Below are 23,818 nucleotides of genomic sequence, written 5' to 3' on the forward strand. Positions count from 1 at the left end.
CAGGGATACAATATGGACTTGTATTTGTAACTGGCTAAAGTGAAAGAAGCAGAGGGTGGCCATAAATGAATACGGGTACAATTGAATGAGCTATCTCAAAGCACCTATGGTAGGAATCTCTTGTTCCTCATCTAAATTATACAGAATCACATTGTCAATGGAAAATTGTAATATTTGCAAATTGCATGATATGGGAAAAGGAGACAAACTGTGAGCTCTGTGAAGGCAGCCACGATCACCGTGGCAGCCAGGATGTCAAGGCTTAAAGACACGGGGCGGGGCGGAATTCTCCAATAATGGGGCTATGTCCCCACGCCAGCATCCAAAGGCGAGCGTTTCACTCTGAACTTTGCTTCAGAAAGTCCAGAGTGATTCTTCAACCTGCAGGGGGCTGGCAGGGCCCCGGAGTGCTCCTCGCAGCTCTAGCTGCGGATACGTGGCCTGCACTTTGGTCGGGAGTCTGCGCATGCGAACAGCGGCGGCCACCCCGTGCGACATGGCGGACTCACACAGCGGATCATGAGGAACGAAGTAGGTTCCCCTAAGATTGCGCGCGCCCACGGATTGGTGTTGCCAGATCACTTGCCCTGGCCATCTGTGAGCACCCCCTGCTCACAGGGATCCTTCTGCCTCCCAGCAGGGAGGCCACAGACTGAGTTTGCAGCCGCCACCGGACAGGCAAAACATAGTTAGAACCACGCCATCGGGAACTCGGACAGTTTTGCTGGGAGAATCAACGTGGGGGCCTCTGTCAATGGCCCCCTACCCACGCCGTGTAGACCGCATGCATGAGATTCATGGCGATTCTCCGGGGATCGGAGAATCGCAGAAGCAGCGCCTGACCAGATTTTGGTGTTGACGCCCATCCTCCGCCCCACGCCAATCACGATTTTGGCACGGAGGCTTGGAGAATGCAGCCCATGGCCTTGGCAAAGATTTTATAATCCTTGCTGAGGAGGGAATCTGATTGCCAGTTTTTAAGTAAGTGGAGATCCCCTTCTTTGGCAGATGGCACTAGTGGCTCTGTGCCACGGAAGGGGCATCTCCCCAGTTACGAGACTTTCCCCAGAAGCTTTGCGTAGTCGCTCCCCAGGATGTCCAAGAACACCCTGTAGAACTCCACAGTCAGCCCATCCAGCCCCAAGGTCTTGCCCCCGGAGAGGATGTCGAGAGCACCGGTCAGCTCCCTCAGTCTTATATTGGGATTGAGCTTTGCGGCCCCTTGCAGTCGACCTGCAGCAGGTCCTCCCACAAAACCCGGCAAGCATCCTCACCGGATGGATCCTGAGAGAAGACGGTATGGAAGCTACGAGCATGGGCTCTGATGCCCTCCACATCCGAGACAAGGGATCCATCATCAGCCAGCAGCGTTAGGAACTATTGACGAACCGCGCACCTTTTTTCAAGTGAGTAGAAGAAGTGAGAGCCACAGTACAGGTTTGTGACAAGGTGGATCCGTGACCTCACGTATGCACCATGGGACCTGACAAATTGCAGGTCCCACAGCACGCCCTTCTTCTCTCTGTAGACCAGCCCAGAGTCTTGCTCATGTTCCACCAGACCCTCAAGAAGGGACGGCCTCCCGCTTTCTTTTCCAGCTGGTCCAGAAGAGGCAAAATGAGCCCAAGAACTGCTTGTCCTTCAGCAGCAGGTTGTTAAAATGTCATTACATGGACTGTGTCTGAACGTGTGACGGCTCAAGCACCATCCACACCAGATGATGGTCCAAACATGGCATCTGCTGCACTGAAGCAGGTAAGCCCTAGAAATGTAGAGGCAGTTGATTCTAGACACTCTGACTACAGGTTTCAAATTTTAAACATGCTGGAGACAGGATTGAGAGTTTGTCAGGCGTTCACCAAGTTGAGGGAGCCGACCAGGGCCAGGATTCTCCCCTACCCAGCGAGAACCACTCCGGCGTCGGGTCTCCCCAAAGGTGCGGAATTCTCCGCACCGGCGCATACGCGGACTCACACCAACCGCCAAAGGCCGTTCGCGCCGGTCGGCGGAGCGGGAGCCACTCCGGTGCGAGCCTAGCCCCTAAAGGTGCGGAATTCTCCGCACCTTTAGGGGCTAGGCTCGCACCGGAGTGGCTCCCGCTCCGCCGACCGGCGCGAACGGCCTTTGGCGGTTGGTGTGAGTCCGCGTATGCGCCGGAGCGTCAGCGGCCGCTGATCACCCCGACGCGTGCGCGGTGGAGAGGGTCTCTTCCGCCTCCGCCAAGTGGAGGCCATGGCGGAAGTAAAAGAGTGCCCCAACGGTGGGCCCCGATCGCGGGCTAGGCCACCGTGGGGGCACCCCCCCACCTCCCCCGGGGTCAGATCACCCCGCGCCCTCCCCAGGACTCCGGGGCCCGCTTGCGCCACCTGCTCCTGCCAGCACCAGAGGTGGTTTAAACCATGTCAGTGGGAGAGGCCTGACAGCGGCGGGTCTTCGGCCCATTGCGGGCCGGAGAATCACCGCGGGGGCCCGCCGACCGGCGCAGTGCGTTTCCCGCCCCCGCCGATTCCCGGGTGGCGGAGAATTCCGGCCACAGTGGGGGCGGGATTTACGCTGGCCCCGGTCAATTCTCCGACCCTGCGGGGGGGTCGGAGAATTCCGCCCCAGGTTCCTCAACTTCGCCACCGCCAGCATGCAGCGCTGAGTACCAAAGCGGTCCTATGTGTCGAAGTTAAAATCCCCCTTGAGGATGATGCACTCGGCCATGTCGATGGTGCCAAGAAGAGTGGACCTTTGCTCAAAGAAAGTAATTTCCTGAAGGAAAGCGTAGAGTTTCCGGTGCGGGCCTTCATGTGCAGCTATCAGCCTGGCACATGCTTGTTGACCCCCTCTCCCACACCAGATATCAGGCTGAAAATATGGGGCCAACACAACAGCCATCCTGCCTAAATGTGAGGCCAGGTGACTCATGTAGAATCCCTTGCCACTCCAGCCACGTGGCTTTGTCTCCGGGAACAGTGTGGATTTCTTGCAGGAAGCACACCCATACTTCCCGTCCCAGAGGACCGAGAAGGTCTGGAACCTGCGGGGTGCTACTCTGCTGCTGTTGATGTTGAGGCTGGCTATGGTCGCCTGCTCATCAGAAATATAGTTCCTTGCATATCTAAATTATACAGAATTACATTGTCAATGCAAAATTATAATATTTGCAAATTACATGACATGGGCGACAAACTATGAGCTCTGTGAAGGCAGCTATGATCACCGTGGCAGTACTGGACTGTACCTCCCCCAGTAGATGGGAGGTGGGAGAGGGCGAGCTCCGCGGGGATGAAGGACAGGACTTTTGAGAGAATTACACTCTCTCGGCCGTGTCTCCAATGGGTCCACCGCCAGATAGGTCCCACCCACTATGAGGCCCTTTTCCAGGGTGAGATGGACTGTCCGCTGGGCTCTCCGTAAAAATATGGCTTTGCCATACATCTTTGAAGTTGCAACAATGACCGTCACACATGCCTCAATGGTCATGGTGGGTGTAGCACTTCACCCCAAACTTGTGTGCCAGTAATCAAAAAGGAGACGGAGCCGTGGGAGCAGCGGGGGACTTGGAAGGCACGACTCCCACATAGGTGGCTCTACAGGCCCCACCACTGACGAAGATGGAGTCGCCGTTTACTTGGGCAGTGCTACACAAACCCAATGTGATCTGGGTAATCAAATGATAGGGAGTGGAGAGTGAGGTATTAGTAGTAGATGGTGGGTGGAGGAGTGAGGAAGGGGAGAGACAGAGATACACACATAGAGGGAGGAGAGGGGAGAGAGGTATATGAGGGTGGGGCACAAAAGACGTGCTTCTTCGGTGATTTGGACATTCTGAATTCTCCCTCTGTGTACCCGAACAGACACCAGAGTGTGTGTGGGGGGGGGTCAGCCTTCAAAAGGTCTTCCGGTGCAGTCGGTTGGTGGGAGGACACAACACGACACGGTCTTCAGCCCGGGGGGGGGGGGGGGGGGGGGGGGGGGGGGGGGGGGGGGGGGGGGGCAGCAAAACACAGCCCACGGTGTTTCCTACATCCCTCTACTACCTTATCAAGCTGTTCTAAGACACCATCCTCCCTCTTAAACAGTTGACGGGTGGGAGGACAAAACAACACAACATGGTCTTCAGCCTGGGAGGGGTCCAGCAAAAGAGTCTTACAAATATAACGTGTCCCACTCCCACCACTGTCTCAGCACAACCGATGGATGCTAGTAACCAAGGCACCAACCTTCCATTGTTCTTCCTCTCCAGCTAGATGCAGTTGCGGCAAGATACATCAAAGCCGAAAATGGAAACGGTTACTCACCTCCTCAGTTCTTTTCAGCAGCCATTGCGCCAGCTTCACATTTTTAAAAAAAGGAGCACTAAATGATTTCTCGCTGGGGAGCCGGTTCATTCTTGGGAGGTTGTTACATTCAACTTCAATCTCGCTAATGAGATGGGAATTAATGCAAACTGGGGTTAATGATATGCTCGCCATACTTGGGCAAGATCCGGAATTTAGGATCGAGGGCGGGCTGGTTAGAAAGCAAACTGCTTTGCTGGCGCATCTCAATTATGCCCTCTCCTGCTATTTAGCACGTGTTCTCAGATTTGCGCTGGGCGCAAGGCAGTGGTTAAATCACGCCCAAAATTTTTCCAGATGTAGCCAATCACTGTCACAGATGGAAATGTTTTTTGTCAAATTTTGATCTGCTTCTGTTGAGAATCTGTGAGCTCCTAGCAGCTCATTACAGGGAGAAAGAAAGGAAATACTTTTTTTTGAGGCTTCAAAGTGGCCATTGTGTAAAGTGGGAAAATTGCTTTGCACGAATGCATAGATCTGCTAAAAGCAGTGGGAACTGTACGGCCTCTCATAAACTCAATATTTTCCAAAGCTTTCAATTATGTATCTTATGAAGTAAAGTCACTGTTCTAGAGTACAAAACAATGCTTCTCATTAGTGCTTACCTCATATGCAGCGTAGATTAAACTTGCTAAACGGGTTTTTGTGTATGCGGTACCGCACCGTTCAAAAACTGCTTCTATCGTACCATGCCTGGGTATCTTATCGCTCTGCAAAACAGAAAAAAAGAGTTCACTCCACTCCGTCCATCAAAAAAAAAGATTTTATGTAAATAAAACATCTTGTATGTTTGTATTTTACCAATTGTTAAAAAATTTAAACACTGTTATTTTTTTTAAATTTAGAGTACCCAATTCATTTTTTCCAATTAAGGAGCAATTTAGAGTGGCCAATCCACCTAGCTTGCACATTTTTGGGTTGTGGGGCGAAACCCACGCAAACACGGGGAGAATGTGCAAGTGCCACACAGACAGCGACCCAGAGCCGGGATCGAACCTGGGACCTCGGCGCCGTGAGGCCGCAGTGTTAACCCACTGCGCTACCGTGCTGTCCTAACATTGCAATTGTTGAGACCAGAGGGAAAAAGTGAGGAGGAAATAATCAGAGTGAGAAAAGGTAGATTGAGGTAATAACGGACACAGTTAAAGATAAAGGGGGCAATTCTCCCATGCCGCGACGTCTAGGAGAATCGCTGTTCCGGCATTCTCCCAACCGGCAATAACGGCTTCATCGGGGTCGGCGCCACGCATGCCGGAGAAGGGGGTTGGGGGTGGCATGGGGGGGGAAATGGTTGGGGGGGGGGGAGGGGAGGGCAGCAGGAGTGGGTAAGGTTGGATGTGGTTGGGAGGGAGAGGGGAAGGGTGGACGTGGTTGAGGGGGAGGGGGGATGGGGAAGGGTGGACGTGGTTGGAGGGTGTCTTGTTATGCTCTTGGCGGAGCATAAGCAGCTTCCTTGATGTTCACTCTGACAAAAGAAGGTTCAGACGTGGAGATAACTTCAACACGTTTATTAAACTATTTACAATTCTCCTATTCGGATTCACTACTACTGTTAATCCTTCTATAGCTACTCAGACTGACGAACCAGTCTACTACAATCCACGTGGCGGGTGTGATATTGAATCAACCCTGTGTCTGTACTCACTGAGTGTCTCCACTGGAAAGAGGAAAATCATGTGTGCTGTGTCCTTTATATATGGGTTGGTGTAATGCTCCCCTGTGGTAGTGTCACCTCTGTATGTATCGTGAATGCCCATTGATCGTGTCCTATCTTACTGACCTATTGGTTGAGTGTCTGTGTGTCATGTCTCTGGTGCTCCCTCTAGTGTCTAGCTAGTCTACGTGTGCTTACATTAACCCCTTGTGTATCGACAGTGATGCATATCACCACAGGGGGGAGTGGGGGAGGGTGGATGTGGTTGGGGGAGGGTGGATATGGTTGGGGGGGAGCGGGTAGTGGGGAGGGGTGGATGTGGTCGGGGGAGGGGGGAGTGGGGAAGGATGGATGTGGTTTGGGGGGAGGGGGGATAGTGGGGAAGGGTGAATGTGGGGGGGGGGAGGAGGGGGGAGTGGGGAAGGGTGGACGTGGTTGGGGGAGGGGGGTTTGGGATGGGTGACGTCAGGGCTAAGGAGGATAGGTTGTGTAAAGGAGTACACGAAAGGGGGGATGGGGTAGGAGAAGAGCGCGGGGGTGGGGGATTGAGAAGGGGGAAGGAGTGGGGGGGGCGGGGCAAATGATGCCACCATCCTGCCTGGTTGGGGGGGGGCCCTAAAAAGTTGCCCGCGGGACCGTGACCCCCAGCTGGAGTGCAGTGGCAGGAAGTTGGCGAAGACACCGTTCCAAATCGAGGGCATGGTGAAGGGCTGTGTCCGCTGGCACTGCGATGAGGAGGGATAGGTTGAACTGTGCAGGATACGGATACTGTGGGCAAGTGGCATGGTGCGTGACTGAATGAGCAATGACCAGGCTGTCTGGGCACCCATTCGTCTAAACGGCCCTGGCTACCTACGTGCCAAAGCACCCTCCGAACAAATTACATTGCCTCTCCCTCCCAAACCAACCCCCCCCCCCCCCCCCCCCCCCCCCCCCCCCCCCCCCTTCAAGTTGATGATGTATTCGCAGCAGCCATCGATGTTCATCGCTGTGGTGGAAGCCATGTAGATGGCCATCCATCGGGGGCGAGCAAGGTGGCTCAGGGAGGGTGCTGCAGAGGGAGTGGCTGCGGAGGGCCCTGTGCCAGCTGCTGCTGCTGCAGGCCATCACGCCCGACAAGTCCAAGAGGAGGCGGGGGTGCGGATCACCTCCACGTCGCTGGCCAAGAAGTGGGCGATGACACCGATCCTGATGTGTCACCAGGGGATGAGCACGAACAGGTGGTCGTGCCAAGGCGGCGGAGGCGTCCCATGCGTCAATGTGTGTACAGGGACCGCAGTTCCTTCGAGGACCTAATGGAGGGGTCATGCAGGAGGAGACTCCGATTGAGCCGTGACTCCAATGGTCTGCCATATATGCCACCTGATGCCACACTTGGAACCCCGTGGAACTGGGGGAGGACATGCCTTCCCAGTGAGGGTGAAGGTGATGGTCGCCCTGAATTTCTTCGTGACCGGCTCCTTCCAGTTAACGAGCGGGGATCTTTGCGGTATCAGTCAGGCCTCGGTGCACCGGTGCATCCGGGCAGTCTTTATGCAGTTGCGGCAAGATACATCAATTTCCCGGAGGACCACATGCACCAGGCTGCCAGGGCATCACAATTCGCCTCAGTAGCCGGCATCTCGATGGTACAAGGCGTCGTAGATGGGGTGCACGTCAACCTGCGTGCACCAACGTGGGACAGGGACATCTTCCTAAACAGGAAGGGAACATATTCGATGAACGTCCAGGTGGTGTGCGACCAGGGAATGAGAATAATGCACGTGTGTGCCCAGTACCCGGGAAGCATGCAATATGCCTTTATATTGGCGCTATCCCACATCCCCGCCGTTTTCGAGGGTCACCCACCCTGGATGAGTGGCTGGTTGCTGGGCGACAGGGGTTATCCATTGCAGCCGTGGCTGATGATGCCCATACGGACGCTACAGACCAACGTGGAGAGGTAGTACCATGAAGCCCATGCGGCAACCAGAGTGTAGTAGGGAGGTGCATCAGCCTCCTTAAAATTAGGTTCCGGTGGACCACTCAGGAGGCGCTCTGCAGTACAACCCCGATAGGGTCGGAAGGATCGTCATCGCCTGTTGCGTGCTGCACAATATCACCCAACAGAGGGGCGATGTGATGGAGGAGGAACAATCAGGTGAGGCCGAAGAGGCCTAGATTCTGAACAGGAGGATGAGGAGGAGGAGGACAAAGAGAGGAAGGATGGGAGGAAGGCGGGTCACAGACACCATCGGGACGCGGGATATGGCTGGGAGGCCGCATGACGCCACCGGTTGGGACAGCGGGCACGCGATGCCGCACGATTCGCACACTAGGGGGAGGGCATCGTGGTTCAGGGCACTCGCACCATTGACCGCGCGCACAGGCACCACCCAGCACCCTTCTCATCCACCTCCCGCACCATCGCACAACCGTCTCACACACGGCACCACCCTCAAGCAACACTACACCTGCGGCACCTTGTTACTGTCGGTAGACTTTGACTTCTGTAAGCGGGTATGAACAGTGTCATGTTGGATGATGACAACCTGCTCTGCGATGAGCTGTAAGCTACAGATCGCTACTGAAAGTGTGACTCGCAGCCATATCTGAACACCCCCACCTTGGTGTCCCCTCTATGCATCACAGACACTCCATCACATGTCCATGTGGGCGGGCGTCGGAGCACTGAGGACAACGGAGTCGTTGGTGTAGGGGGAGGGCACACCCAGCCTCAGCCTTGCGATGATCCTCGAACACCACTGTCACTGGGCACCCTCACGTGTGTACCCCCCCTCCCCGGCACCGGAAATAGGACAGACGCATGAAGGTTTGGTGCAGCAACTTTAATTATGACATTGAACGACACGTTCCCTGGCCCCTATAACTAATCCGTGCCCTGCACCCGTGCCAACTTACTACGTGTCTAACTTTTTGGCCTTACGGGCCCTACCACTACATCTCGGTGTCTCCCCAGATGGTACATCAGGAGAGGGGGAGGATTGTTGAGAATCCTGTCCTTCGATGTGGCTCCCCGTCGGCGCGCGCTTCCTGGATAGGTCAGGCTGCTCGGCGGGTGTGCTGGATGCCCGCTGCCCACCAGATGCACCAGGGACAGGACGAGGGGAGTGCGAGTGTTCCGGTCCCTCTCTTGCTGTACCAGGACAGGCACCAGGACCTCTTCCTCCCTCAGGAAGCCCGTTGGCCCCTGGGTCACTCTAAGGGACGGTGGTGCGTGCAGAGGCAAGCCCTGTTGCACCACCGACACCTGGTGCTGCTAGTCCTGGAGGCCTGCTGTGGAATCGACTAGGGTCTGAACATTCCCGGCGAAGGAGCTGAGGGAGTGCGACAACCCTGTCAAGGTCAGCGCTACCTCCCGCTGGGTCTTGGCGACGCCGTCCATCACATGGACAAGGCCGCTGATGCTCTCAGCGATGGCCTGCTGAGACTGGGCCAGACCCCGGAGCGCGGCGACAATGTTCATGTGGCTCTGGCGCATGGCTGCCTGTGAGAGGGCAGCCCTGAACTGGTCCATGGATGACGCGTGCGCACTAAGCCCCACGCCCTGAAGACCTGACCCATGGCTGAAACCGTTTCCCCCATTGCCTCCATCGTAGACGGCACCCGTGCCATGTCGGCCTGGGTTTCAGCCATGACCGGCACCACTTCCTGCTCGTGGATGCTGATGGACACCTCCAGCTGTGTCTGCAGTTGCTGGATGACAGCCTCCATCCTGTCGTCTGGTCCCTGGGGTAGCGAATGCATCGGGTCTGTGGGTGGGCCTGGAATGCCCAGGAACCCGGGAGCCATCTAGGCAGCAGCTGGTTTCTGGCGCCGGTCTGCCCTCCGACTGTCCAGCCCCTCGGCTGCTCCTATCTCCACCTGCTGTACCGGTTCGGCTGTGTGGTGTGCACCAGTCTGTGAACCAGAAGCCTCGTCACTTACTTGCCCAACCGAGGTGAGTATCTGCGATGTTGGAGGATGTGGGTGACAGCAGTGCCACGGCAGCTAGGTCCTCGTCTGTCCCCAGCTCTGATGTCTCCTGTGTGGAACCTTGGCCCAGTGCATTGAGACCACGGCCGATGCCAAGTGCCTTGCCCCTGTGCCTTGAATGTCGCGACGTCCTCTGTCCGTCACTGTCCGGGCTCGCTGTCCGCCCCCCTCGTCCATCACACTGTCATAAGAGTCATTACTGTCCATCCTGACTTCTCTGTCTGTCCTCTGTGCATCACGCCTCGTGGCCCGGGCTCAGAGGATGGCCCTCCTGCCCATGATCCTTCCCCTCTGTCCAGTGCGTCCCTGTGGCCAGAAGAGGTTGGGCTTCACGGCGGCGGGGTGAGTGGGCAGTTCCACGGCGGTGCTCGTGTGGCCCTGGAGAACACAGTAAGGCACGTTTCGTTAGACTCGCGTGGCCGTATGTGAGGGGTTGGAGGGGGTGTTTTAAGGCTGTGGACGGTGGAGGTGGTGCAGTGTCAGGCGGTGGGGTGTGACGGTGTGGACTGTGGGGGTGGTGCAGTGTCAGGCGATGGGGTGGAGGATGTGGACTGTGGGGGTGGTGCAGTGTCAAGCGGTGGGGTGTGACGGTGTGGACTGTGGGGGTGGTGCAGTGTCAGGCGGTGGGGTGGAGGATGTGGACTATGGGGGTGGTGCAGTGTCAGGCGGTGGGGTGGAGGATGTGGACTGTGGGGGTGGTGCAGTGTCAGGCGGTGGGGTGGAGGATGTGGACTATGGGGGTGGTGCAGTGTCAGGCAGTGGGGTGGAGGATGTGGACTGTGGGGGTGATGCAGTGTCAGGCGGTGGAGTGTGAGGGTGTGGGCTGTGGGGGTGGTGCAGTGTCAGGCGGTGGGGTGTGAGGGTGTGCACTGTGGGGGTGGGTGCAGTGTCAGGCGGTGGGGTGTGAAGGGGTGCACTGTGGGGGAAGTGCGGTGTCAAGCGGCGGGGTGTGAAGGGGTGGACTGTGGGGCGGGTGCAGTGTCAGGCGGTGGGGTGAGGGTGTGGACTGTGGGGCGGGTGCAGTGTCAGGCGGTGGGGTGAGGGTGTGGACTGTGGGGCGGGTGCAGTGTCAGGCGGTGGGGTGAGGGTGCGGACTGTGGGGCGGGTGCAGTGTCAGGCGGTGGGGTGAGGGTGTGGACTGTGGGGCGGGTGCAGTGTCAGGCGGTGGGGTGAGGGTGTGGACTGTGGGGCCGGTGCAGTATCAGGCGGCGGGGTGTGAGGTTGTGGACTGTAGGGATGGTGCAATGTCAGGTGGTGGGGTGTGAAGGGGGTGGGGGGGGGGGGGAGGGTACTGGTGGGATGAAGGACTGTATGCATACAGTGGATTCTCACTTGGAGCTTCGCCTCCGACCTGGCACGGCGCTACCTCCTGGCTGGCGGCTCCCCCAGCAAGGTTCAGTGGTGCCCTCAGCTCATAGACGGTCAGGGGGTGCAGCTCAGGTGATCCCCCTCCGGTTCTTACACGCTCCCTGTAATTGTGAGCTGTCTTGCCCTGGGGGGGGGGGGGGGGGGGGGGGGGGGGGGGGGGGAGATGAACATCAGGGTTAGGCGGACATTGGCAGGACGCACACATGAATGCAACATTATCACAAGGTGGGGGCACTACGACCTACGCCATGGCACCTGCCCACTGGGTGGGGTGGGGGTTTCCACATGTGTTCCGGGTACAATGTGGGGCCCCAGCACCCCCACCCTGGGCGTGGGCAGGGCGGGCATTGCCCGGGGGGGGGAGTGTCAGGGTACATACCCTCGCTGCCCTCGTGAGGTTGTGCAGTTGCTTCCTGCACTGGTCTCCCATACGGGGGATGTGCCCCACAGCGTTGACTGCCACCCCCACCTCTCGACATCCACGCCTCATGGTGCTGCATGGCTGCCGGTGTCCACGTCTGGGGAAGAGGATGGCCCGGCGCTCCTCCACTGCCTCCAGAGATGCCTCCAGGTTGCTGTCCCGCAAGCGGGGAGCGGCGCAACAGGACTCTTCCATGTCGGGCCCCAGTGTGTGTGTGCGCCGATCCACACACTTCCTTATACGTAGCGCGGCGTCATCTGGCGTTGCATGATGACACCGCCGGTCTTGCGCAACGGCCACCACGTTTCTCGCGGCGCTGCTGGTGGTCCCTTTTCTGCCTGTGAATTGGTCACGGCAGGGCGTGTTCATGCCGTCGTGAAACTCGAGGGCATTTACGACGGCGCAGGCACTTAGTCCCGCGATCGGAGCATCGCCCCCACACTTTCCCCAGATCTTACTGAAAAAAAGAGACATACTTTGAAAGCTTTCCCCTTGCACTCATCTGGACAGACACAAGAAAGGCAAATATCAATGAGAGAAATGATTTATACTGCATTAGAAAAGAGTTAAAGATTGGTTGGCGTCAAGTTGACTCTGGCTGATTGAGGCATTGCTATGGAGCTCCTGCTGACAGACTCCAGGGAGCCAAATCACACAATCGACTCTCTACTTCCATCAAAAATCAGATTTCCTTCTACAGTTATCTAAATCTCAGGCTCAGGCACTATCCCAATAATAAAAGTAATCAAAGGATCTAAATGCCAATACACCACATCAGCTTCAGTACTGGGCTAGCAATCTTCAGGACCACAACAATGCAAAGTTGCTGCCTATTGTTTGTTTTGGTTTTAACCTACCCTTTAGGGAGAGCAAACATAGTTGGATAGTGCATGGAGGAATAAAGGTGAAGTGAAAGCAGATGTGTAGATGCTGGAAATCTGAAATAAAAACCGAAAGTGCTGGAAAACGTGGCATGTTTGGCAGCATCTGTAAAGGGAGAAACAGGGTTAGTCAGAGAAAGAAACAAACAATAGTGGTAACAGAAGAAAAAATTCAGAGAAGAGAAGAGTTTTCAACAGCACCATAAACACACTAAAACATAGGAATGAATGGCCATATTCTCCAACTATTTTTGTTCTTCAGAAGAAAGCGATACTGGCATGACACTTTCCATTACCTACTCCGAGTTGCCAGGAGAAGATAAACAGTAAAGGTAGACGGGCCAGTGGAGGAAGGAACCTTTCCTGAAGGGCATTAGCAAATCAGTTAAGGCTGTAACAAAAAGCTTGAAGCATTCATGGTCACCCAATTCAGTGCATAGATAAGGTAGACAGTCAACACCTTTTCCAAAAAGGTACAGGATCTAAAACTAGAGGGCATAGGTTTAAGGTGTGAGGGGAGAGATACAAAAGGGACCAGAGGGGCAAACTTTTTCCATACAGAGGGCGGTGAGTGTCTGGAGCGAGTTGCCACACATTGGTACAATTTTGTCTTTTAAAAAGCATTTAGAAAGTTATATGGGTGAGATGGGTTTCGGCAGGTGTGGGCCAAATGCGGGCAATTGGGAGGAGCTTCATGGTAAAAACTGGGCAGCATGGACAAGTTGAGCTGAAGGGCCTGTTTGCATGCTGTAAACCTCTACGACTATGACTTTACAAATGATCAGATTTATTCAATTTATATTTGCAATTTGCCATAGTAAAATTTGAGCTTACAACCTGTTAAAATTAATGCAAAAGATAAATATTTTCTGTTCATGTTAACTATAACGTTAAGGTAAAGGAGCCTTGGATGACAAGAGAAGCTTCTAGTTGAGAGGAAGAGGAAGCTTACATAAGGTTGAGAAGGCAAGGATCTGGCACGGCTCTAGAGGGTTACAAAGTAGCCAGGAAGGAACTAAAAAATGGACTTACGAGAGCAAGAAGGTGGCATGAAAAGCCCTGGCGGAAAGGATGAGGGAAAAGCCAATGGCGTTCTATACTCATGTGAGAAATAAAAGGATGATCAGAGTGAGAGTAGGGCTGATGAAGGATAGTGGAGGGAACTTGTGCCTAGAGTCTGAGCAGGTAGGGGAGACCCCAAATGAATATTTTGTTTCAGTATTCACGAGAGAGAGGGACCTTGTTGCTCATGAGAACAGCCGTGAACCAGGTTAATAAGCTCAAACAGGTTGATATTAAGAAGGAGGATGTGTTGGAAATTTTGAAAAAGCATCAGGATAGATAAGTTCCCTGGGTCAGACAGGATATACCCAAGTTTACTACGGGAAGCGAGGGAGGAGATTGCTGCGCCGATGATCTTTGCGTCCTCACTCTCCTCTGGAGTAGTGGATGATTGGTGGGAGGTCAATGTTATCCCCTGTTCAAGAAAGGGAATAGGGAAATCCCTGAAAATTACAGACCAGTCAGTCTTACGTCTGTGATGAGCAAAATACTGGAAAAGATTCTGAGAGATAAGATTTATGATTATTTAGAAAACATAGTTTGATTAAAGATAGTCAGCATGGCGTTGGGCATGTCATGCCTCACAAGCCTCATTGAATTCTTTGAGGATGTGACGAGACACATTGATTAAGATCGGGCAGTGGATGTGGTGTGGATGTGGTGTGTATGGATTTCAGTAAGGCATTTGTTAAGGTTCCCCATGGTAGGCTCTTTCAGAGAGTTAGGGGGCATGGGATACAGGGAAATATGGCTATCTGGATACAGAATTGGCTGGCCGAAAGAAGACAGCGAGTGGATGGAAAGTATTCCGCTTGGAGGTCGGTGACCAGTGGTGTCCCGCAGGGATCTGTTCTGGGAAAAATGCTGTTTGTTTGTGGTTTTTATAAGTGACTTGGATGAGAAATTGTAAGGGTGGGTTTGTAAGTTTGCCGATGACACAAAGGTTGGTAGAGGTGCAGATAGTGTTGAGGGCTGTTGCAGGTTACAACAGGATATTGACAGGATGCAGAGCTTGGCTGAGACATGGCAGATGGAGTTCAACCTAGATAAATGGGAAGTGATTCATTTTGGAAGGTCGAAATTGAATGCTGAATACAGGGTTAAAGGCAGGATTCTTGGAAGTGTGGAGGAACAGAGGGATCTTGGGGCCCATGTACATCAATCCCTCAAAGTTGCCACCCAGGTTGATAGGGTTGTTAAGAAGGCGTATGGTGTGTTGGTTTTCATTAACAGGGGATTGAGTTTAAGAGCCGCGAGGTTTTGCTGCAGCTTTATGAAACCCTGGTTAGACCACACTTGGAATATTGTGTCTGGTCGCCTCATTATAGAAAGGATGTGGATGTTTTGGAAATGAAAAACAAAGAGGGTGAGAGAGGGTGCAGAGGAGATTTACCAGGATGCTTCCTGGACTGGAGGGCATGTCTTATGAAGAAAGGTTGAGGGAGCTAGGGCTTTTCTCACTGGAGCGAAGAAGGAAAAGAGGTGACTTGAGAGAGGTGTACAAGCTGATGAGAGGCATGGATAGAGTGGTTAGCCGAGACTTTTCCCAGGCCGGAATTGGCTGTCACGAGGGGACAGAATTTTAAGGTGATTGGAGGAATGTATAGCGGAGATGTCAGAGGCAGGTTCTTTACACAGAGAGTGGTCGGTGCGTGGAATGCACTGCCAGTAGAGGTGGTGGAGTCAGAATCATCAGGGACATTTAATCGACCCTTGGTCGGCACAACATCGTGGGCCAAAGGACCTGTACTGTACTGTTCTATGTTCTATAATTGTTTTTCTCATGCTTCCCATATGAACGTTGGGGAAACACAATATCCACATTGTATCACCAGAATAATCTCTACCACATCTAATTGCAGATCTTCTAGTATTGAATGGCATTAGTAACCTAGGTGACCCACCGTTTTATATTTTTACCCAATTTTTGGGTATGCTTTACCCACTTTCGAATGCCTAATTGATATTTGGGACACCTATGCATACACACATAACCCGATTTTATCAATAATAATTCTAATCTTGGGTCACAAATATGGCTTGGTTTTCTTCCTTTTGCAATAAAGAACTGGCCTCAATGAAAGTGCATGGAGATATATGTTTGTGTTGTTGCAACCATTTAATTGGCATTGAGCCAGTCACCTATGGACTTGTTTCATAGAAACATCGTAGAATCATCATAGAATTTACATATATTTTCATATACTTTCTGACAGCAGACAAACATATCCCACATAATAGCATAGTTCCTGGCCTCTGCTGATTGTTTCTACCGTTTTCCTCCTCATTGATCTGCAATTCTCCTCCCTACTTGGATTTCCTCTCCAGGTGTACGATAACAAAGGGAATGCATCTGATAGCACATAATGTCAGGCTGAATCCTCAGTGATTCGCAAGTAGGTACTTCAGGAGAAGAAATCAGTCTTTTTCTCCCAAGATCTTGATAAGCTCGTAGACCAAAAAGTAAAAGACTTTGAGCAGTTTACTTTAGGAATGGGATGCAGAATTTTAAGTTGAAAGACGGCGGGATTCCAGCCTGTCTCTTCACATAATTTCCACATTTTTCTGATGGCAGCCAACATGGCAAGAGGAAATCGCATATGGATGTCGTCAGAACGTAATTTAGGGATTGGTTGACCAATTGAGAGGACTTTTGCTGGTCTTTTTTAACTTTGCAAACAACACATTTGAACCACAGGACTTCAGAGCCTTGCCCAGAAAAAGACGACAACAAGATACCTCATTCATTCTATTTAGGTGATTACTCCCAATCTCTTTTCCTTTTGAGGCTTGCATGCGAGATGGTGTTCTTGATGGTAGTGGTAATAGTGAAGAGGGAGTGACCACCTCGGAATTATGCAGTGCTGGCTTTTTTCCAGCAGCCATTATGACAACCAGCATGATGTGTTAGGGATGGTGGAGAAGCGCAGGTCGTAGCAAGTGGTATTCCGTGCCTGGCAAACGTCTCTTTGCAGGCTTTGATGACTGACTTGGACGTGAGGTCCGGCAGTTTCACCACTTCCGGGTAGCTGGAGAAGTAGTTGACGCAGAGCACGTAATCAGTCCCATTTTCACGAAAGAGGTCTCTCCCCACCTTGGACCACGGACAGGTCACAATCTTGTGCTGTTGCAGCATTTCTTTGGGTTCCGCTGGTTGAAACTTCTGGCATGTTGTGCAGTTGAGGACCGTGTTGGCAATGTCCTGGCTGATGCCAGGCCAGTAAACTGCCTGCCAAGCTCTGCGTCGACATTTCTCTACCCCAAGGCGACCCTCATGGATCTGTCTGAGCACCATGGTTTGCATGCTTTGGGGAATGACGATTCTATCTAGTTTAAGAAGGAAACCCTCAACAACCGTTAGCTCGTCCTCAACGTTGAAGAACTGGGGGCACTGCCCCTTTTGCCAGACCAGGGCGAGGTGCTGCATCACGCTCTGCAGTAGAGGATCTTTGGCAGTTTCTTCGCGTATTTGGACAACTGGGTGGGAGGTTGCTGGCACACAACTGCACCTGTGCTTCAATGTGGCGATTGAAGTCACCCTGTTCACACGGCGTGGTGATGGATCGGGATAGGGCATCTGCGACGATCAGCTCCTTACCCGGTGCGTAGACGAGTTCAAAGTCATATCGGCAGAGACGAAGAAGAATTTGCTGCAGCCGAGGTGTCGTGTCATTTAAATCCTTCTGGATTATGTGGACTAAGGGCCTGTGGTCTGATTCCACCGTGAACTTTGGCAGGCCGTATATGTAGCCATGAAACTTGACTATTCCTATCAGGAGACCCAAGCACTCCTTTTCGATCTGGGCATACCGTTGTTCAGTCGGAGTCATGGCCCTGGAGGCACATGCCACTGGAGGCCAGGACGAGGAGTCGTCTCGCTGGAGGAGCATCGCCCCAATCCTGTCCTGGCATTCGTCTGTGGATATCTTGGTATCCTTGGTTGGGTCAAAGAACGCCAGTACTGGGGCTGTGGTGAGCTTCGCCTTCAGCTCAAGATGCTCTGCTTGGTGTGCGGGAAGCGACTGGAACACAGACGAGGTGCCGGAGGGCCGTGGTGTGGGATGCCATATTGGGAATGCCGAGAAAATTTACCATCCCGAGGAAACGGAGGACCGCCTTTTTGTCCTCTGGGGTCTTCATGGCATTGATTGCCAGCACCTTGTCAGCGTCAGATTGCACACCCTGATGTGAAATATGGTCACCCAGAAACTTGACAGCGGACCGACCAAATGAGCATTTGGCCCTGTTGAGCTGGAGGCCGTTTTCATGAATCCTCTGGAAAACCTGTTTGAGGCGATCGACGTGATCCTCGGCCGTCATGGACCAGATGATCACATCATTTGCCTACCATCATTTGCTGCATTATACGATGAAATACTTCGGAAGCTGAGATGATACCAAAAGGCATGGGGTTGTAGCAATACCTGCTGAACGGAGTGTTAAACGTGCACAGCTTCCGACTGGACTCATCCAGCTGTATTTGCCAGAACCCACTGGAGGCGTCCAGCTTGGTACAGAATTAGGCATGAGCCATCTCAGAGGTTAAGTCTTCACGCTTTGGGATCGGGTAGTGCTCGCGCATGATGTTGCGATTCAGGTCTTTGGGATCAATGCAAATGCAAATGAATTCACGAGAGGGCTTCTTGACGCAGACCATGGAGCTGACCCAGTCTGTTGGTTCTGTGACCTTTGAGATGATGCCCTGGTCTTGGAGCTCTCGTAACTGCGTTTTCAGACGATCCTTGAGAGAAGCCGGCACTCAGCGTGGTGCATGGATGACTGGGATGGCATTCGGTTTGAGCAATATCTTGTAGCGATATGGAAGCGTGTCCATCCATCAAACAGGTTGTGGTATTGCCTGAGAATGTCGTCTATCTCAGCCTGGAGATTCACATTGGGCGAGGCAATCGCCGGTGTCGAGGACATGGTATGGACGCGCTGGACCAGATTTAGGAGTGTGCATGCACGAGCACCAAGCACAATGCCTTGTCAGGCCGGATGATCTCGAATTATAAAGAGGCTTTGATTGTCTTGTGAGATACACCTAGCTGACACGATCCACTGGCAGCTATGGCATTGCCATTGTCGTCAAGGAGCTGGCAGGCTGGTGGAAGAATGCTAGGTTGGTCTCAGATGCTGTCGAGGTCTGACTGAGATATGAGGTTTGCAGATGTGCCAGTGTCCAATTTAAATCGGATGCGGAACTGGTTGACCACGATGACAGCACACCACTCGTCGTCAGGTTGCACACTCAGGATTGAATGGTGGTTTTCAGGTGCGATGGAGGCCAGCTCATGTGTGGTGATGATGCCCACCCGATATGGAGACTCGAGGCAGTCAGCATCGGGGTCTGTTGGGCTGTCGGGATCCGAATCCTGCATGCATTGTTGTACGCAGCAGACACGTCTGCATTGCAGCTGGGATCGCTGGCTGTTGGTCACTGGAGTGGACCTGCATAAGGCCACGTAATGCCCAGGCTTTCCACACTGTAGACATCGCCTTCCTTTGGCTGGACATTGCCGCTTTTAATGTGCGGAGTCACAATTTGGACACGTCATGATGCTGATGTCAGCACGTTCTGTGCGTCATTGCGCGTGCGCAGTGTGGTCGGCAGACATTTGCACATGCGCATTAGGGTCTTCGGCCTCCTCGTCCACCGGGTCGTGGCGCGCATGCTTAGGGACCTGGAAAAAGCATGCAAAACGGCCACTTTCCTCGATGCTCAGGCCTTGCATTTTTGCGATGGCCTGCACCCTTTCTGCCTCGTGGGAGGCCAGTTTTGCATTTTCTGCCGCCCTGATGCGGGAGTAACTATTTCTGGCATACTCATGGACAACACATGTTTCGATGGCAACGGAGAGGGTCAATTGTTTGATTTTGAGGAGCTGCTTCCGCAGGGAGTCGGACTGGACCCCGGAAATGATCTGATCCCGGATCATGGGATCAGTCGTTGAGTCATAATTTCATGACTGCTCGAGGATGCGGAGATGGGTCAAGAAGGACTGAAAAGGTTCATCCTTACGCTGAAGCCTCTGTTGGAAGATGTACCGATCAAAGCTCTCATTCACCTCAATGTCACAGTGGCTGTCGGATTTCAACAGAACCGTCTTGAACTTCCGGAGCTGATGGAGACGATAGGGAGTCGCCAGGACATTCAGACCGAGATGTCAGCGTCATTCCAGCAGATCCATAGCTGATTGGAGGAATCCCAAAGGCTATGGGCGCAGGAGATGGCACGGTAATGAGTGGCACCGAGGCCAACACTACTAGAGTGGCCACCGCAGTGGAGAGCCTGGTGCAAGACGTTGGCACCATGAGTGAAGGTGTCCAAAGTGTCGTGCAGATAGTGACAGTCATGGTTGAGGTTCTCGGCAGTATGTCTCCCTCACAGGGGGATGCCACCCAGTACCAGGCCAACATTGATGAGGTTCTGCGGGACATGCCCCGCTCTCAGATGGGAATTGCCGAGGCGTTGGGGAGCTTGTCTCAATCGCAGGTGGGCATGTCCCAGTCGCTGCAGAGCATTGCCGAGGACGTTGACACGATGATGCGGACCATGGGGAACCGCCAGGGCTAGCAGAGTCAGTTGATGTAGCGGCAGCAGGGCTCAAACCATCTGCCCCTCCGTCCCAAGTTGAACCCCAAGCCCAATGGGCACCAACCAGGAGGGGTTGCTGAGTGCCAACACGGACCCGTCCCATAGGACGACATCAGTGGCTACCCCTCTGCCCCTGGTATCACACCCACCCCTTGCTCCTCACATTTCCGCGCCCCTAGAGGCCAATCGCAATCCATCCACCAGCACTCCCTTTGCACCCCACCCTGCACCAAACGCCAACACCTCTGCTGTCTGCTTAGCCAGGTGCCCTGTACATACAGGCCACTAACTACAGACCCCCTATGCAAACCGCGTCTGAGTGTCTCACACTGTCCATTATCAAGGTGATGAGATCCATACCGCTTAAGTCAGTCCATGAGCCTTTGGGGAAGTCTGCTGTAGATTCAGGAACCTTTTAATAAGTGTTTAAAATCTCTTGCCAACTTTAAATGTCAAAATGCTGTTTGAAAAGTCAATTATGTTGTTAATTCAGTAGATTGAAGATTAAAGTCTATTAACTTGATCAGCTCTGGCTAAAGTTCATATGCACTAAAATACTTTATCCAGTGTATAGCATATTTTTCTTCATTCCACAGAACAAGAATCAGATATTCATGAATTTGGGAATCCCTGTAGTGTGATTTATGCTTTGATATAATGTCCTGACGATGCTGAGTCTTTGAAGGACACTTCCAGTAGCCAGTAGATGTGGAACCAATCAGCGATATAATAAAACTGGAAAGATTTTGAATGTTCAGGAAAGAAATCACTGAACCATTCAAATTCGCCTTGAAAAGAACTGTACCTCTTACAAGCTCGCAAAAATGTCAACCAAACAGAGATTCCAATTGGAAAAAAAGGTTGAATTCAATTAGCGTCTCCTAATCTCCTTGAAATAAACCACTTCTGAAAAACGCTTTACGTATCACAAGTCAACAGGCTGTCAACCATACAAAGTGTTACGGGCCAGGGTTTAGAAAACTCCAAAGTATATTATGGAGTTCACCTGACCCATAACTGTTTGTTGAATTTAGTTAAGGTGAGCACAAGAGCTTACCTTTCAGGTGTTATTCAACAGATTTCTTAGGCACTTTTATTTAGAAACACATGTTTTATTCTAAGAATTTAGTTATCATTTGTATAAACACACACACACAAGAATTTTTAGCAACTACAAACATAAAGACCTCACATAGCTACAGCAATTTGTGTATAACCCTTAATGAAATCCCCCTTAACTCTTCCAATTCAGTAATAAAATCCAAGTAAAACCAGAAACCCCTTTTCAAAGGCGTGGCCCAACACACAGCATTCTCACTGTGTTTAAGACTTGTTATTGATACTCTGTTCCCCTTTTCAAACAGCAGATTTGAATTCCTTCAGAAAGCAATTATATCTGTTACCAAGTAGTCTGGAAACAGCTTTTTAAATGAAGATAGAGATACACTTCTTTCAACCTGTGCAGTTCACACCACTCCAAACTCAAAGCGAAAGTAAAAACTCACAGAGCCACAGCTTAGCTCTATCCACACAATGACATCACTGAAGCCATGTGATAAGACAAAACCTTTCTTAAAGGGACACTCACATGACAAAAGCTACAGACCCCTCTGCAGCTGTGTAATCATTCCATCCAAGGAATATTAATGAGTCTAGGAGCTCAACAAAGCATTCATAGTAAGATTACAGCCCTCAACTGTAACAAAGCAGGCTGAACAGCTGGCCAGGCTTCATTTTGCCAAATAGCCTCATAATGAATGCCTGGCTAGGTGCCAAGACTCATTAATGAATGTAGCCCATGGGGAATTTATACATTGTGGTAATAGCTGCAATGTTTGCCAACTCGCTTTGTTCAATAAGTGGTTTTCAATCCTTTTTTGTTTGGATACCAGAACAGTAGGCATGGAAAATATGAGAGGAATGGGACAGGTATTATGGTATGACAAAGGAGCGGTGATTAAGGGGGCAGGAGGATGTATGAAAGGGGAATGGACTTACGGTTGCGGCTATGCGGAGCTAAGCCGCACGTTCGGCAGCTCCCGCTTGTATAGGACTTGTGGGCTCTTTTAAGGGCCCCAAACGGCGCTGATTCGACGATTCCCGGTGGGTAAAGGGGTCTGGAGCAAAACCCCCTGGGATTTATGGTGCAGAACCCGGAGTGGGGCGAGGAGAAAAACGGCAGCAACTCCCCTGGAAAAGCGGGGGAAGGTGGACAAAATGGCAGCCGGTGGAGCCCCTCAGGGGTGGATGCAGTGGGCGGAGGAGCAGCAGGCCCTTCTGCGCTATTTTACGGAGCTGGAAGGGGAGTTGCTGGAATCCCTGAAGGTTACGACAAGTAAGCTGCTGGATACCCAGACAACCCAGGGTGCAGCGATACTTGAGTTGCAGCAGCAGGCCTCTGAGCGCGAGGATGAGGTCTCAGCCCTCGTGGGGAAGGTGGAGATGCACGAGGCGCTCCACAAAAAGTGACAAGATCGTTTCGCGGAGATGGAGTTTCGATCAAGGAGGAAGTACTTGCGGATCCTGGGCCTCGCGGAGGGGCTGGAGGGGTCGGACCTGCCGGCCTATGTGGCCGTGATGTTGAACTCGCTGGTGGGGGCAGGATCCTTCCATCTGCCCCTGGAGCTGGAGGGGGTCCACAGAGTACTGGCCAGGCGGCCTAAGGCGAATGAACCCCCGCGGGCGGTGCTGGTGCGGTTCCATCGGTTCAGTGACCGGGATTGTGTTCTCCGATGGGCCAAGAAGGGGAGGAGCAGCAAGTGGGAGAATTTGGTAGTGCGCGTCTACCAGGACTGGAGTGCAGAGGTGGCTAAGCGGAGGGCTGGGTTCAACCGGACGAAGGCGGTGCTCCACAGCAAGCAGGTGAAATTCGGCATGCTGCCGCCTGCACGCTTATGGGTCACCCTCAAGGATCGGCATTACTATTTTGAGTCCCCGGGGGAGGCGTGGGCCTTTGTGCAGGCTGAAAAGTTGAACTCGAAATAGGGATTGGGGGCTGTGGGGGTTTTCTGTTTATGCTGTTGCTGGTTATTCTGTTTGGTTTTTTTTCCCGCTTTCGGATGATGTTGGTTATGGTTTTGTTTTTTAAGGGGGGTGTTGGGGTCTGTGGTTGTTCTGTTTTTGTTTGTACGAGGTTGGTGGATGGGTTGGGACTGCTATTTGGGAGCTGCGTTGAGGGGGTGGGGTGGGGCAGTGGGAAAGCACGGGCTTTCCTCTGGTTTCCCGCGCTGCGGGATGAGGGGGGTGGAGCTGGAGGCAAGGGGCGTGGATATCAGTTCCGTTTTCCCGCGCTGGAGCGGTGCCAAGGAGCTGCAGCAGGGGGGGGGGGGGGGGGGGGGGGGGGACGACACTTCAATATGGTGCTGGATCCCCTACTGGATCGTTCTAGTTCTAGGACAGGCAGGAGGCCGGCGGCGGCCAAGGTGTTTGATGGGGCTTATGGACCAGATGGGAGGGGTGGATCCCTGGAGGTTTGGGAGGCCGAGGGCTCGGGAGTACTCTTTTTTCTCCCACGTGCACAGGGTTTATTCACGT

At 52.8% G+C, this 23,818-nt stretch overlaps 1 protein-coding gene across 1 annotated transcript in view; it reads right to left on the reverse strand.

Annotated features, from left to right (window-relative positions):
• The window catches only part of LOC119970922 (mucin-6-like), a 415,844-nt gene that overhangs the window by 276,981 nt on the left and 115,045 nt on the right, over positions 1-23,818 (reverse strand). Inside the window, exon 10 of the mRNA XM_038806032.1 lies at positions 4,931-5,035. Coding sequence (XP_038661960.1) covers positions 4,931-5,035 — 105 coding nt within the window. The remainder of the gene's footprint in view (positions 1-4,930; positions 5,036-23,818) is intronic.

Source organism: Scyliorhinus canicula, chromosome 9 (genome assembly GCF_902713615.1).
Source record: "Scyliorhinus canicula chromosome 9, sScyCan1.1, whole genome shotgun sequence".
In the NCBI taxonomy this organism is placed as follows: domain Eukaryota; kingdom Metazoa; phylum Chordata; class Chondrichthyes; order Carcharhiniformes; family Scyliorhinidae; genus Scyliorhinus; species Scyliorhinus canicula.